Source organism: Sardina pilchardus, chromosome 22 (genome assembly GCF_963854185.1).
Source record: "Sardina pilchardus chromosome 22, fSarPil1.1, whole genome shotgun sequence".
NCBI lineage: Eukaryota > Metazoa > Chordata > Actinopteri > Clupeiformes > Clupeidae > Sardina > Sardina pilchardus.
In genome coordinates this window covers 17667070-17681870 of record NC_085015.1, presented here as the reverse complement: position 1 = coordinate 17681870, position 14801 = coordinate 17667070, and the positions used below count along the sequence as shown (strand labels likewise).

The window sequence follows — 14801 nt, the reverse complement described above, 5'->3', positions numbered from 1 at the left end:
TGATAATTTTGGTCACTATAACCGTGGGGTTAAATTTTCATACCGTTACATCCCTACGTGAGTGAAAGGGCGGCGCCGGGGCTGTGTGTAGCCTATGAGCGGGGGACAGAGAGATGAGAGTTGGGAAATTGCGTGGCTGTTATTTCAAATAGCATAATTTATTTTAAACGAACCGGTTAACCGGTTTCAACCGGCTAATGAGCCTCGGTGGTCGGTCAAGAAAATTTGTAGTTTTCGCCATCCCTATTTCATATTCAGACACGTTAACCAGTAACAGCCTGGTTGCTTTGACATATCAACACCAAATTTGATCCTATTACACCATTTGAACAGGTGAGTCGTCCTATTTATTCTACCATCAATTTGAGGCTATAACACATTGCAACTTACTCAACAGTGAGTAAACAGCAGATGTTCCCGCAATACTCCTAACATTACTCGTATTTGTTCTAGAAACATGCCTAGTTCCTTAGGCTCCTTCCTTCTTTCACTGGTTACGTGTTTCATGCTGGCTACACGTGAACAACTCATAGATAATTCAACACAAGGTCTACAGACCTTAGAGGTGTACATTTCATTTCCATACATCAAAGCATTCGCCCATGGCAGCCAATCAAATTCGATGGCGAAGCCTCCAAACAGGAAGTGAGGTCAAATCTCGGAAACGCTTTGAGGTGTCAAGACCATATTTGGTGGGACGATTTTGGACACAATCCAAAGTAGCCTTAGTAAATTTGGTGTAATTTGGCCACTAGGGGGCGTCGCAATTAGCAAAAATGCATTTTGTCTCATATCTCTTTACATCTTTGGGATGACATCCACATTTTTACATTGGAGGTGCTCTGGGACATACCACTGATGAACCCAGGCAACCCGTCACGTCAGTGTAAGAATTTGGCAATCGAGGGTAACGCCGCCAAACTCGAAGCAGCTTTGTGTCTTGGCCAAACTTTAGCGTTTTGACCTGAGGGCGAGCGGTCGCGTCTCCTGCCGGAGCGCTTTCGCGGCGCGTCGGAGCAAGCACACTTCGCACTTTCCCACCGGGAAATGCATTCTAGTTTCACATTGATCCCGCCTATCAAATAACAGACAATTTGACTGAAATACGGTATCTGAAAATCACTGCGCAAACCTCCTCCAAGCGAACAGATCACCTCCTCTTGCATCCATCCATAACTTTTTTAGTTATCTTGCGAACAAAACAAACATATACAGACAACCCAACAAACCCCGATAAAAACATAACCTCATTGGTGGAGATAAAAACTTCGAAACGGTCTTTGTCCCGACGCACATTGTCGACATTCTCGATAATGTCGAGGGGAAGCTGAGACAAATCATGCATGACTGCAAGAAGGCTACTTCTTTGCATTTGGATGAGAGTAGGCTACAGATGTGATGGATGTTACATCATACAGATGTGATGGATGTTACATCACATCTGTACTCTCACCATGGGCGTTCGAAAATGTCTATACATTCTTAAAAATGGAGTGGGAGCATACAGTAGGCTAAATTCATTTAATATGAGGCTATGTTGCACTAACTGGTTTTCAGTTTTGTGCTATCATTAAATGGTGATTTATGTGAGCCCTTTGCACTGAAATTAACACTTTTCACTCATGTGGCTGTAAAATACTTGTATTTGTCGTTAGGGAATGTATAGGCTTATTAAAAATGCATTTGAGCATGAAAAAAATGAAATGTATAGCCTACTGTATGTTATAGGCTACATTTAATTCTTATTCAGAATTATTTTGTAGCTTCTCTCATGTCAGATGTGCAAAAGTGCGCAGCCACATTTGGCCCTCTGATGGTGATGATAAAAATTGTGGCCCTCTTAGTCATGAAAGTTGCCCATCCCTGGTCTACCACATCAATGTAGCTGTTAGTTTGTTAGCGCTAGCTGCTTTAATTTTTGTTAAATCATAAAGTATAACAGCCAAACAACATGCACAAACCCTATTACTGTAAATGTATGCATAAGTATATGAGAGATGTATGACATACATGAGAAATGGGCCACTTTCAAGAGTAAATTGTAGTAGCCTAACATAGAAGTGTCTCCATTTCATTTCCATATGGTATTTATTAATGGAATATTATGCAATGAAAACATGAGCTAAACACACATACACACACTCTGTCTGGTAATTTGGTACACCAGGCCCTGTAGTCGTTCCTAGTAATTCTGATCCTGCTGGTCCTAGTGAGCATTTTTAATTATTCTTTAGCCTTATATCCCCTTCTTCTACAGTATGTGTTAGCCCTTTTGTGCAAAGGAGGGCTACATAAAACTTAGGCTGCCGTTTCTTCAAGTTTTAAGACGGTTGTCTTCCAGCTTATTATATGACTTGACTTGTGACTTGCTTGACCTAAGCTATGACTTGACTTGACTTGACTCGACCTAAGCTATGACTTGACTTGACTTGACTCGACCCTCACAAAAACGACTTGGGACTTGCTTGAGACTTGAAGGTTAAGACTTGAGACTTGCTTGAGACTTGCATATGTGTGACTTACTCCCATCTCTGTTATCTGTACACTAGAGTGGTCCTTATATAGTGCAATTTTATTTTGCAAAATGTTAGTGTCTTAACCTCTTAAACTGTTCCTTTTAACTTCAAAATTAGACATGTGCAAACATTTTGACAAAGTAATATATTTAGAGGTAGTGTTAAGCTATGCGGCGTTATTGTGATATGCAAGTAATATTAAAAGTTGCTGCAAAATGAACTACATTTTATTGAAATCAGAGCACTGACATGACAATAATGACAACAATCTTAAAAGAAAGTCTAAAGCTAAAAAACATCTGTGTCTCATTTGGCATTGTTGTCTGTACATGTTGTAACAATACTAATGACAGCATGCAAATAGTTAAGTGCTGGAATTCTTTTGTCCCTATTGGGAGATGTAGGCTAACGAAGCCGGCCACTTCGAGACAATTGTATGCTAATCACACTTGTGCTTATCTAAGCTAGCAGACCAAGTAACTACACACACGGAGATGAGAAGGATATGTGTTGACTTATCAGAGTCTGGGTAATACGGTGAATGAGCTTAAGTCCCAAAAAGTCGCCGTGTCCCATTAACACACAGACACACATGTAGTCAGAAACACTTAAAGGAGTCATAGAACGCATTTTTTGACCATTACAAATTGATCTTTGAGCCTAAATAATGTCATATGTAAATTTGTGGGGCTGAAAACGCCCCAGGAGCACTGCTAGATCGCCTAATACAAGGTCATAAATAAGCCTTGCAATGAAACAGTTTGTTTTTCCCGCCCACTCAGCAAGTTCATGAATATTCAAATGAGATGCGCGCTGATTGGTCTATTGGCCGATATGTCCTGAAAGTTGATTGGCTCAATCCACCGGTCTGAAGCTAGAGCAAAGTGAAACTACGTTTACTGCTGGTAAATAAAGCCAAAGTCTTTGATAAAGCTATCAACAATGGATTTAAATAAGGAATACAGCCGTACATGTATAAACCGAGTCAGAAGAAGGTTCTGACGAAGATGAAGTGCAGCAGATTCCCCAACAGAATGAATGTGTTAGATTGGTAAGTTTTATCAGTACATTTCTTAGTATAGTAACTCTCCAAAGTTAGCTGTAATAACGCTAGCATTACAACGTCTCTGCCATAGACCACATATCTATATACTAGCATCGTAAGAGCAGTTTAACAAGAATTATTAATCGAAGGTATGCAAATGAGAGGGGCCGAGGGGTGTATCTAAAGGGGGATGGGCGCCTATTACGTGTTATCTGAGCTCTGTTCAGATTGGAGCATTTCAACACGGCTGTTTCTATTTCCCAATTTGCATACGAAAGCAGGCGGGGGACGCGGTAAAGTCTTTGGTGTTGTCCTTTGGACACTGCTCGCAGCCTAAATTCAACAGTAACAAGGTGAATGTGGTTTTGAATTCTAGGACTCCTTTAACACACACACACACAAAGAAACATGCACAAGCTGAGGCAAAAGTTGCCGAACCAGTTCTGGACATGAAGTGTGTGTGTGTGTGTGTGTGTGTGTGTGTGTGTGTGTGTGTGTGTGTGTGTGTGTGTGTGTGTGTGTGTGTGTGTGCGCGTGTGAGTATGACTGCAAAGTTGCATGACAGGTTCTCATTAGTAACAGGATCTCAACAACAACATGAGCATGTAACTGCAAAGGCAAAGACAGAAGCATCATATTAAGAGAGACTATATTTGCCTGTGTCCTTGTACATGTGTACGATGTACACATGTAGATGCATGCACTATGCATGCACTATGTGTGTGTGTGTGTGTGTGTGCACGCATGTGTGTGTGTGTGTGTGTGCGCGCATATGTGTGTGTGTGTGTGTTCACCTCTCGTGGCGTCAGGTCCCAGTTGTGTACCAAGCGCGAGGGGATGACAATGGCGTCGCCGCGGTGACAGGACTCACAGTAGTACTGAGCGGAGAACTCACAGAGTTTGGCTTTGCCCATGGACACACCGATCTTCTTACTACAGCCTGGACACACACACACACACACACACATAAAGAGGAGTGAGTACACACACATACACAAAAATACATACATAATACATACACACATACATACATAGACACATCCACGCACGCACACAAACACACACATACACACACACACACAGAAGAGGAGTCAGCATAGACACACGCACACATACGCATACATATACAGTACAGTACATACATACATAGACACACACAAACACACACACAAAAGAGAGAACCCATACATACACACACGCACAAACACACACTTATCTAGAGAACAGAACACAAACACATACACACATGCTCTTATCTAGAGAGCACGCACACACACACACACACACACACACACACACACACCTGCGCATCTGAAGCTCTGGGCGTCCAGCCCTCTCTCGGTCGGCACGGTGCCCAGGTGTGGCAGCAACCCTGCCGCGTCGCCCTTCAGCCGGTGCTGGACCAATCGCTGCACGCTTCCCTGCGCAAGCCACGCCCCCACAGCGCTGATGCCGCCGCCGCTAGCTCCTCCCACTCCTCCTCCTCCTCCTCCCGCCCCCTCCGCCGTCATCACTTCCTCCTCCTCATCGGTGTCGAGGTAGGAGTCCAGCGCTCCGCGGATCAGCCCCCTCCAGGCGCGCGCCTCCTCGCCGCTCTCCGCCCGCAGGGTCAAGGTCACCCCGCCGGAGGTCACGACCTTGAAGAACTCGGGCCCGCCTCGGGCCGCGTCCGGCACCACGTCGCGCACCGTCTGGATGGCGTGGCGGAATAGCGGCGCCTTGTGACCACTTCCTCCTCCTCCTCCTCCTCCTCCTCCTCCGTCACCTCCGTCTGCATCGCTGTCGTCGTCGGGGCTGGACGCCGCGTGGTCGGCGTGCCAACGGAAGCCGCTCAGCGCCTCCAGGGACAGCGAGAGGAGCAGCTGCGTCCAGTCCTCCGTCTGGGGGGGGAAGGGCGAGAGCGAGGGCACCAGCTGGTACACCACGGCCTCTTTGATGGCGTCCGGTTCCGGGTCGGCGGGTCGCGCCCAGTCCAGAGCGAGCGGTTGCGGAGGAGGAGGAGGAGGGGCGGGCGTGGGGGCCAGGGGTCCCCGGGCGGCGTGTTCCGGACTCGCCGGGGTGGACGCGGGCGTCGAGGACGATGACGGCGTGGTGGTGGTCGTGTTGGTGGGCGTCTCGCCGTCCGAGTGCCTCCCGGACGCGCGGAGCACTTCCCACTCGTCGTCGTCGTTGGGGCTCCGGTTGCCGTGGCGCTGCTGCTGCTGCTGGTGGCGGAGGCGGGCGGCGGCGGTCGCCGGGCGGATCTTGGCCACGGCCTCCTGCACGCGCTCCACCCAGTCCTCGGCCTCGCCGCGCGTCCCCGCCCGCAGGTGCAGCCGCTTGCCGCCGGCGAAGGCCAGCACGAAGCGCCCGCCCTCGCCGTCGCCGTGGAGACGGGCCTCCTCGCAGCGCAGCAGGGAGGAGTTGTCGCAGGCGGCGCGCTCCTCGGGGTCCAGGTAGAGGCGCAGCTCGAAGGGCGAGAGCTCGCAGTGGTGCTCCCACCACATGCCCACCGCGCTGCGCTTCTCCAGAACACCCAGCTTCAGCAGCCCACGGAACGGGTTGGACAGACCTGGGGGGGGGAGAGGGGGGGAGAGGGGGAGAGAGAGGGAGAGAGGGAGAGAGGGAGGGAGAGAGAGAGAGGAGAAGAGAGAGAAAGAGAGAGGAAGGGGAAGAGAGAGGAGAAGAGAGAGAAAGAGAGAGGAAGGGGAAGAGAGGAGAGAGGAGAGAGAGAGGAAGGGGAGGAGAGAGAGAGGAAGGGGAAGAGAGAGAGAGAGAGAGAGAGAGAGAGAGAGAGAGAAAAGACAGAGAAAGAAAAGAGAGAGAGAAAAAAAGAGAGAGGAAGGGGAAGAGAGAGGAGAAGAGAGAGAAAGAGAGAGGAAGGGGAAGAGAGGAGAGAGGAGAGAGAGAGGAAGGGGAGGAGAGAGAGAGAGGAAGGGGAAGAGAGAGAGAGAGAGACGGAGAGGAAGAGAGGGAGACGTATTTGTTATAGGCAGATGACCGTTAACTCTGTATTCAATAATGACCCACTTGAGGCGTGGCAGGGATTATATCCGCTTTTTATACATCAACAGTTTAATGTAATAAGCTATCAAGCTAACATTAGCAGTGATAGGGGTGATAGAACATGGTGCTGGGACACTGACTGCTGTAACTATTAAGACTCCTCTGCAAACTCTGGTCTACTCTTTGGCCCATTCTGTCCTGGCCTGCATTGTGTGTGTGTGTGTGTGTGTGTGTGTGTGTGTGTGTGTGTGTGTGTGTGTGACTCCAGAGGACCTGAGACCAGAGTCACAAGAAATAATAGAAGAGCATGACACACACACACACACACACACACACACACACACACACACACACACACACACACACACACACACACACACACACACACACACACACACACACACACACACACACACACCACTTCCTCTCTGGCAGTCGCCTGACTTGATAACAGGAAAAGACAAACACTCTGAAGCCTCAGCACTAACAGGAAGATATCAACTTATCTTCTGCCACGTGTATGAATAGAATGACTTCTCTTTTCTTGGTTAAGCAAAGTGACCACACATTTTCAAAAGTAGCAAGCTAAACATCATAAATAACTGTTATTGCTGCAGTTAATGCTGCTATCACGGTTGTGGTTATAGCCGTAATAGCACTTCTAGGTATTCATGGGTTTCATCAGGTCCCTTTCCACAAGTGTAAAAAAAAATCAAGCACCTAGATTATGAATGCAGACTGCATCTGCATGGTGCTTGATTAATGCACCTGTGGAAAGGGACCTGATGAAACCAAAGGGGCTGTGTCTCAGACCACATACTTCCGTCAGTATGCTGCTAGTGTCCACTGAGCACTTTCTTGCATTGGGCCCACTTACTCTATGGTTAGTATTGGCACAATATCTGCACATACTTAAACTAAGTATTTGAAGTGTGCAAGTACAGTAGGCAGTTTGAGACACAGTCCATGTTTAAGAACAGTGTTAGCCTACAGCACAAAGCTAACGGTGTTAGCCTACAGCACAAAGCTATTGGTGTTAGCCTACAGCACAAAGCTAACGGTGTTAGCCTACAGCACAAAGCTAACAGTGTTAGCCTAAAGCACAAAGCTAACGGTGTTAGCCTACAGCACAAAGCTAACAGTGTTAGCCTAAAGCACACAGCTAACAGTGTTAGCACACAGCACAAAACTAGAAGATGTGCTAAAAGTGCTACTGCATTGCCAAAGGTTTCACCAGGCTAACCACCTTTGGGGTCTCGCTGCATAAAGTGGTTGTGAGCCCATCCCACCGATCTATAGACCCAATGCAGGACAAGGCATACGATGAAGTGAAACAAAAGAGATTAATGTTTTATTAAAATCTAAGAGCAACAGTACAGTGTGGGGACATCCATTCTATCTCTAGGCCTGGTGCAGGACAAGGTATACGATGACGTGAAAAACAGAAGATGTTACTATCAAAAGTTTGTAATGTTTTATTACAGTTTAGGAGCTACGGTGCTGGGACATCCCATCGATCACTAGGCCCGGTGCAGGACAAGGTATACGATGACGTAAAAAACAAAAGATGTAATTATTAAAAGTTTATAAAGTGTTTATTAAAGTTTAGGAGCTACGGTGGTGGGGACATCCCATCTATTACTAGGCCCGGTGCAGGACAAGGTCTACGATGACGTAAAAAACAAAAGAGATGTTATTATCAAAAGTTTATGAAGTGTTTATTAAAGTTTAGGAGCTACGGTGTGTGGAGAGTGCAGCTACAGTGTTGTCAGCTGAGCATTTCCCAAGTGCCTTTCACTCATGTGAGTGCGAAACTGTAGCAAACGGTGTCTGGGTCACATGGAGAGACAGGGCAGGGCCGGGTCAGGACCGGGTCAGGGCCAGGGCCAAAGTCCACTCCACTGATAGACACTTGGTCTATAGGCAGCACTGAGTAAACACAAGGCTAGTCTAAGCCCTGTGTCTCGTACTGTATTACAGTCAGTAAACATTCAGCTGTGGCTTTTCATGATGGGCAATAAAACATTATGTCTCTGACCTAATGACCTGGAGAAATACAGACAGGCAAACGTACGCGGACACACCCACACACACACTGATGTAACAGTCCTCAGGCCAACACAGCCTAACAGCCTAAATGGCCAAAAACACACACACATACACACACACACACACACACACACACACACACACAAACACACACAATCTCCTCTCCTCACCTCATTAGTCTGCGGTAGACTTGTAACAGTCTGAAAAAAAAAACACTCAAACACACACTCTCTCTCACCTATCTGTCTGCGGTGGACTGAAAACAGTCTCTCTCTCTCTCTCTCTCTCTCTCTCACACACACACACACACCCCCCTCACCTTTATGTCTGCGGTGGACCACGCTGGGGGCCACCTGGGGGGTTTCCGGTTCTGGCGGCGGGGACAGAGAGCCGTTGGTCAGCGGCGCGCCAAAGGTGGGCTGATCCGTCAGACTGCCGTACTCGTCCGTCTCCGGTTTGTAGAAGTCATCCTCCGAGATCCATGAAGTGGGGCCCTGGGAAAGAGAACAGGATTAGGGGTCAGTTGAAGGTCAAGAAGAGGGCATTCTGGGCTGAAACCTCAACTGTACTGTACAAACTTAGCTAAACTTCAGTTCAAAGTTCTCTAACAAAAAGCGTCACTGCAGACCCCCCCCCCCCTCCCCCCCTACTCTCACACACACACACACACACCCAGGGATTAAAGCAAAAAAAAATCCTGAGCCTGAACTTTTTTAGACTCGTGCATGCGACTCTATACGACACTATGTTGGTCGATCGATTGGAAACCGGTTTACTTCTTGGAGTGTTTGCACACGACACAGGCCTTGTTTGTGATGTTGGACCCCAAGAAAGGCCAATAGGTGGCAATAGTAGTCCAACACACTATAATATGCTACATGTAGCATTTAGGATTTATTTTTATATCAAGTTTTGCTGCTAATCTTTGTCTTTGACAGGTTACAAATTGACCTACAATCATAAGGTATCATGTTGTCAGGATATGTGAAATTGGAAGGCAGGCATTTGAAGAATAAGATTTAGTTGCAACCATTTAAGTTAAGGTATTCAAAAAAAGACAATGATTCTCTTCCTAAAGAGTAATAACAGTGTTCCCATTCCCACAGATTAGAAGGCAATGTGTGGTGGTCGCCTCTGACTTTTTTATCACTTTGCTTTCACATAATGTGAATTTATTTATTAAATGATTTTTTAACAAGATGTAAAGCACACATTCACACACACACACACACACACATGTAATTATTTATACATTCTGTATACTGACATTTCTGATATTCATAATAGCAAACTTTATGCAGCTTATAGCCTGCTATTCATATTACAACTCCACCTCTTACATTCAGCTGTTTGATTGACGCCTCAAAATATTGTAAACAAAGTAGCATAGTTGGCTAGTTTATCATACTCTAGCTGGTTGGACTGTTCAGTGTCCCCACGTGTGTTTAAGTTTCAAGGTAAGCTCATACTTTTTCTCCTTGGGACAGGCCCTTTAAATCTTGGAGTTGAAAAACATTGGTATTGAGATGGTCAGTCAACTTGAATGCAGAGTTTTAATCACTGCAGCATAGCCTACTAATGATGCTAACCGTATTTAACAATAATTCAGCTAGTCGTTTTATGTGCGTCATTGCGCTCACGATTGTGAATGTTTTGTTTGGATTAAATGTGCATGTCGAGGGGCGGGTGTCCATTGAGTGCCCACGAGAGCGGGCCAAGGAGAATTCGTTGACTTCTATACGGTTTGGTAAAGTTGCACGCATAGTCTACAAAATTTGCGGAAGAACTTATATGCTTCCACCCGCAGCGTCAGGTGCATTAGTGCGACCGCGCTTCCAGGGATGATCTCGTTATGGAGACAGACGCGGTGTGCACGAAGGGGAGTCTGTGTCTGAGTGTGTGTGTGTGTGAGTGTGAAGGGTGCGTGACGCGTGAGTGACAGAGAGGGAGAGCAGGGAAAGGAAATTCAGCTTAACGAATGCTGCGTGTTTTTCAATAGCGTTAACAAATAAATAATATTTTAAAAAATGAACGCAGTCAATGGCCGCACGCCGGAATTCCGGCACGGTGCCGGAAAACTTTAATCCCTGCACACCCCAAGAGTTTGCCCAAGCAACACACAGCAAGTTTGTCCCCCTCACCATATCTGTTGATCTACGCCTGCTCATGGTGCTTCCTGATCGCCGTGGAAACACCGCTGGCTCTGCTGGGCTAGGGGATGGCGCCGTGGGCGCATCGGGCTTCTCCGCGTCCTTTTCGGGGTCAGAGGTCGTCGCTGTGGTAACGGCAGATTCCGCTGGGGTGGGAGTCGTCGCCGCAGCCTCGGGGGAACGCTTCCGTCGCATCGGGCTCCTGTCGCGCTTGATCGGTCTCAGAACCTCCACCTCCGTGTCCGTTAAAGTGCTTCGCTCCACCTGCAGGTATGCGTAGCCGGCGGTAGGCGTGTGTGCGGTGGCTGCGTCCGTGCCGTGCGCGTGTGTGTGCGCGACCTGCGCGTCGGCCGCTGAAGTCTGCCCGAGGTGTGCGTCTTTGACGCAGGGGTCACTTGCGGGGGTCGAGGAGAGCGGAGCGTCCTTGCTATCCAAGGGCGACTGGTGTGTGTCCCTGGCCGGGGTGTGTGTAAAATACACATCTTCCGCTGAAGTGTCAGTGACCGACACGACGTCGCGAATGTGTGTGTGTGTGCTGTGATCGTCGGCGGCCGTGGGCATCGGCGTCAGGTGTGTGTTGAGGGTGTGTGTGAGGTGGGAGTCGGGGTCCGGTGTGTGGGTGTGAGGAGACGACGGGAGGTGTGTGTCGGTAGCGGGGGTGTGTGTGTGTGTGTGTGTGTCGTTGTCCAGGCTGCTGAAGGCCGTGCTCTCAGACAGATGGTCGCCGGTGAGGCCGGAGATGTAGGAGTCTTCTCTCATGGAGTCCTGACTGGACGTCGTGCTCTCTCTGTCACACACACACACACACACACAGACAGGAGAGAACCGATTTAGACAGATATGCACACAAACCAGTAAACCCACACTCACACACACACACACACACACACACACACACACACACACACACACACACACACACACACACACACACACACACACACACACACACACACACACACACACACACACACACACACACACACACACACACACACACACACACACACACACACACACACACACACACACACACACACACACACACACACACACAACCCTATACTCTTCACTCATACATTCCTGGTCTCTTCATATACTATTTTTACAAACACACACAAACACATAAATCACTGATCTGTACATTTCACTATCCACCCAGCCAGACACACACACACACACACTCACTCTCTGTAAGGCTTCTTAGCGTCGGCGTGGCCGATCTCCCACGAGTCCCTCTCCGGGCACCCCTGCAGGAGGCTGTCCGAGCTCAGGCTGGACGACAGCTGCGACGAGCCCGTGGTGTCCAGACTCAAGTTCGATGACCTCATCTCCGCCACGCCTTCCCCGGTCACCCCCCCGCCTCCTCCGCGTCCCGCCGACACCACCCCCACCCCCACCGCCACGTCGGAGCCCCCCGACGACTGCGAGGCCGTGTCCCAGGATTCCTTGCGCTTGCCGTTGCTGCTGGCGGAGTTGGAGTTGGCGTGGGCGTTGGCGTGGGGCGTCTGGTCGATGGCGGCGGGCGGAGGGCAGAGCCCGGCGAGCGCCAGCGGCGTGACGGTCCACTCGTTGAGCACGGCCGACTTGTAGGAGAGCTGGAAGGAGAGCGACGCCAGGCCCTGGAGGAGGCTCAGCAGCACCTCGCGGTCCTCAGCGTCCAGCAGCAGCGCACCCTGCTGGTAATACCTGGGAACAACAACAACACATTCACATTCACATGTCTGTTGGCAAGATAACTCAAAAAGTGATGATTGGATTTCAATGAAATTGTCAGGGAAGGTCAGAAATGACCCAAGGAAGAAACGATTACATTTTGGGAGTGATCCGGAAAACCGTCGGGATTCCGGAGCCGTTTATGTTTTTCCCTTAGTGGTGTAATGCCATGGTATGGCCACGTGGTGGCGATCTGAATAGTTTAGGTTCAAATGTATGACAACCTAGGAAGAACAATACAGGTGGAGGTCTGCGCTCCCTGAGTGCTTTTTTAGTTTTTTTATTAGAATAAAGATTGAAGCTGCATTGACTGAAGAAGCATCCTTTTCCCTAGGAACCTTAGCTTGGAGTCCTCTCTCTGCAGGGAGAGGAGCCATATCATAACTACCCATAATTCCCCGAGTGTGCGTTACGTACCCGGCGAGCTTGGAGTCCTCTCTCTGCAGGAAGAGGAGCCGTATCATAACTAACTACCCATAATTCCCCGAGTGTGTGTTACGTACCCGGCGAGCTTGGAGTCCTCTCTCTGCAGGAAGAGGAGCCATATCATAACGACCCATAATTCCCCGAGTGTGCGTTACGTACCCGGCGAGCTTGGAGTCCTCTCTCTGCAGGGAGAGGAGCCATATCATAACGACCCATAATTCCCAGAGTGTGCGTTTACGTACCCGGCAGGCTTGGAGTTCTCCCTCAGCAGGGAGAGGAGCCATATCATAACTAACTACCCATAATTCCCCGAGTGTGCGTTACGTACCCGGCGAGCTTGGAGTTCTCCCTCAGCAGGGAGAGCAGGTAGCATTCCAGCAGGCCGTCGTTGAGCGCCAGGCGGACCCAGGCCCGGCACCGGCCCACGCCAGAACTGATGAAGCTCAGCCCCTCCAGCTCCAGGATCACATCTCTGCAGAGACACACAGGAACCAAGGATTACTACTGCAGTCATTTCCTGTGTATTAGCCGCATTGTGTTTAAGCTGCAGGACAGTGTTTTATGCAAGTTAAAGGAAACAAAGAAGACATATTAATGCCATATTAAATGCCCCCGTGTATTGAACGCATAGCTGAAGAACTTTGCTAAATCAACGTATTAAGCTGTGGCTATTAGTTAGCTGGGAAATTACGCTACTGCTTAAATGAAAAAAGGGTTCAAAGTTAACTTTTTCAAACGAGAATATCTACCAGCAGACAGATAAATGGTGGAATTCACCAGCCACTCAGTGATGAAACATTATTGTGTGAGCCCTTTGAGCCCTGAATGAGACCATCACAACACATTTCATTCTCTAAGAGGAGATTCAGCAAAACCACGACAATTAAATCATTAATACAGTTAACCTTAAAATCAAATCTGAATTTGACATTATAGTTAATCAAAAATGCTTTACTCATTCATTCTAGAGAATATTCATTCATACAAACGTGCATGTTAAATCAACCATAATAAGTATACTGATTAATGCGTAAGACTTAATCAACTGGTGTTTGTACAACATAGAGCTAACATACAGAGCGAAAACAAATATAACAGAACGTGCCGTGGGCATAGGTTTCTGGGTAGTTTCCACTGACGCTACCCGATCGGTCAGGACAATGCCCGCTGGTACTTCCCTGACGAACAAAAAATAACACTACCTCACGAAGTGGTCAAACTGGTTTTTACCTGGAATCGCCCCTCTGGGAGGAAGCATTCCACTGAGGTTTACCCAACTATCACCATAACAACATCAGCAGAGGATGCCAATGTGACCATTGATACAAGCTACCAAATTGATACAAGTGGCAACCAAAACCTCATGCCTGGTTGCCAAGCTAAGATTGGTTGATTGACTTCTCGATCAGGACAACAAGACAGTAATCCATCCAAAGGATGACATGCTAAAGTCAAATTATTATTTCCAGCACGGTCCTTAACCACTTTAACCACGTTTAAAAGTTAACGCTGAGCCCTCCTGTCGATATGTATTAGTATCAAGGGGACTGATCCCACTTAAAAGAGGCGCAGATGAAAGAGAAGTGTTCTCTAGACCCGTCGTCAACCCAAGAGCTCAGAACAGGTCAAAGGTCAAAGACAGTTAGGCAGCAGACGCCTGTCTGGTTCAAAGTTCACAACATAAAACCAAAGGAATGAATTCTGGAATTCAGTCCATCCAGTTGTGGTGTCGGAAAAGAGAGGGGGAAAAAATGCTTGAAGAACGTCTGGCCAACGTCTCCAATCAATGACTGTCCATTCTTACAATCATATTAACGTTGTGCCCTTTCTATCTGAAAGCAAACAGGCAGATATAGATCTTTGCTAATAACTGAAACACTGCAGCACTATAACTCGGAGTAGAGCAAGTCTGTA

The 14801-nt window shown here is 48.0% G+C and overlaps 1 protein-coding gene across 1 annotated transcript in view; it reads right to left on the bottom strand.

Moving 5' to 3' along the window:
* plekhm1 (pleckstrin homology domain containing, family M (with RUN domain) member 1) overlaps nt 1–14801 on the bottom strand; it is a 37605-nt gene that overhangs the window by 13802 nt on the left and 9002 nt on the right. The window contains exons 4-9 of the mRNA XM_062525767.1: nt 13216–13359; nt 11934–12434; nt 10737–11532; nt 8915–9089; nt 4865–6112; nt 4356–4501 (exon numbers count right to left, since the gene is read on the bottom strand). Of these exons, the coding sequence (XP_062381751.1) occupies nt 4356–4501; nt 4865–6112; nt 8915–9089; nt 10737–11532; nt 11934–12434; nt 13216–13359 (3010 nt within the window). The remainder of the gene's footprint in view (nt 1–4355; nt 4502–4864; nt 6113–8914; nt 9090–10736; nt 11533–11933; nt 12435–13215; nt 13360–14801) is intronic.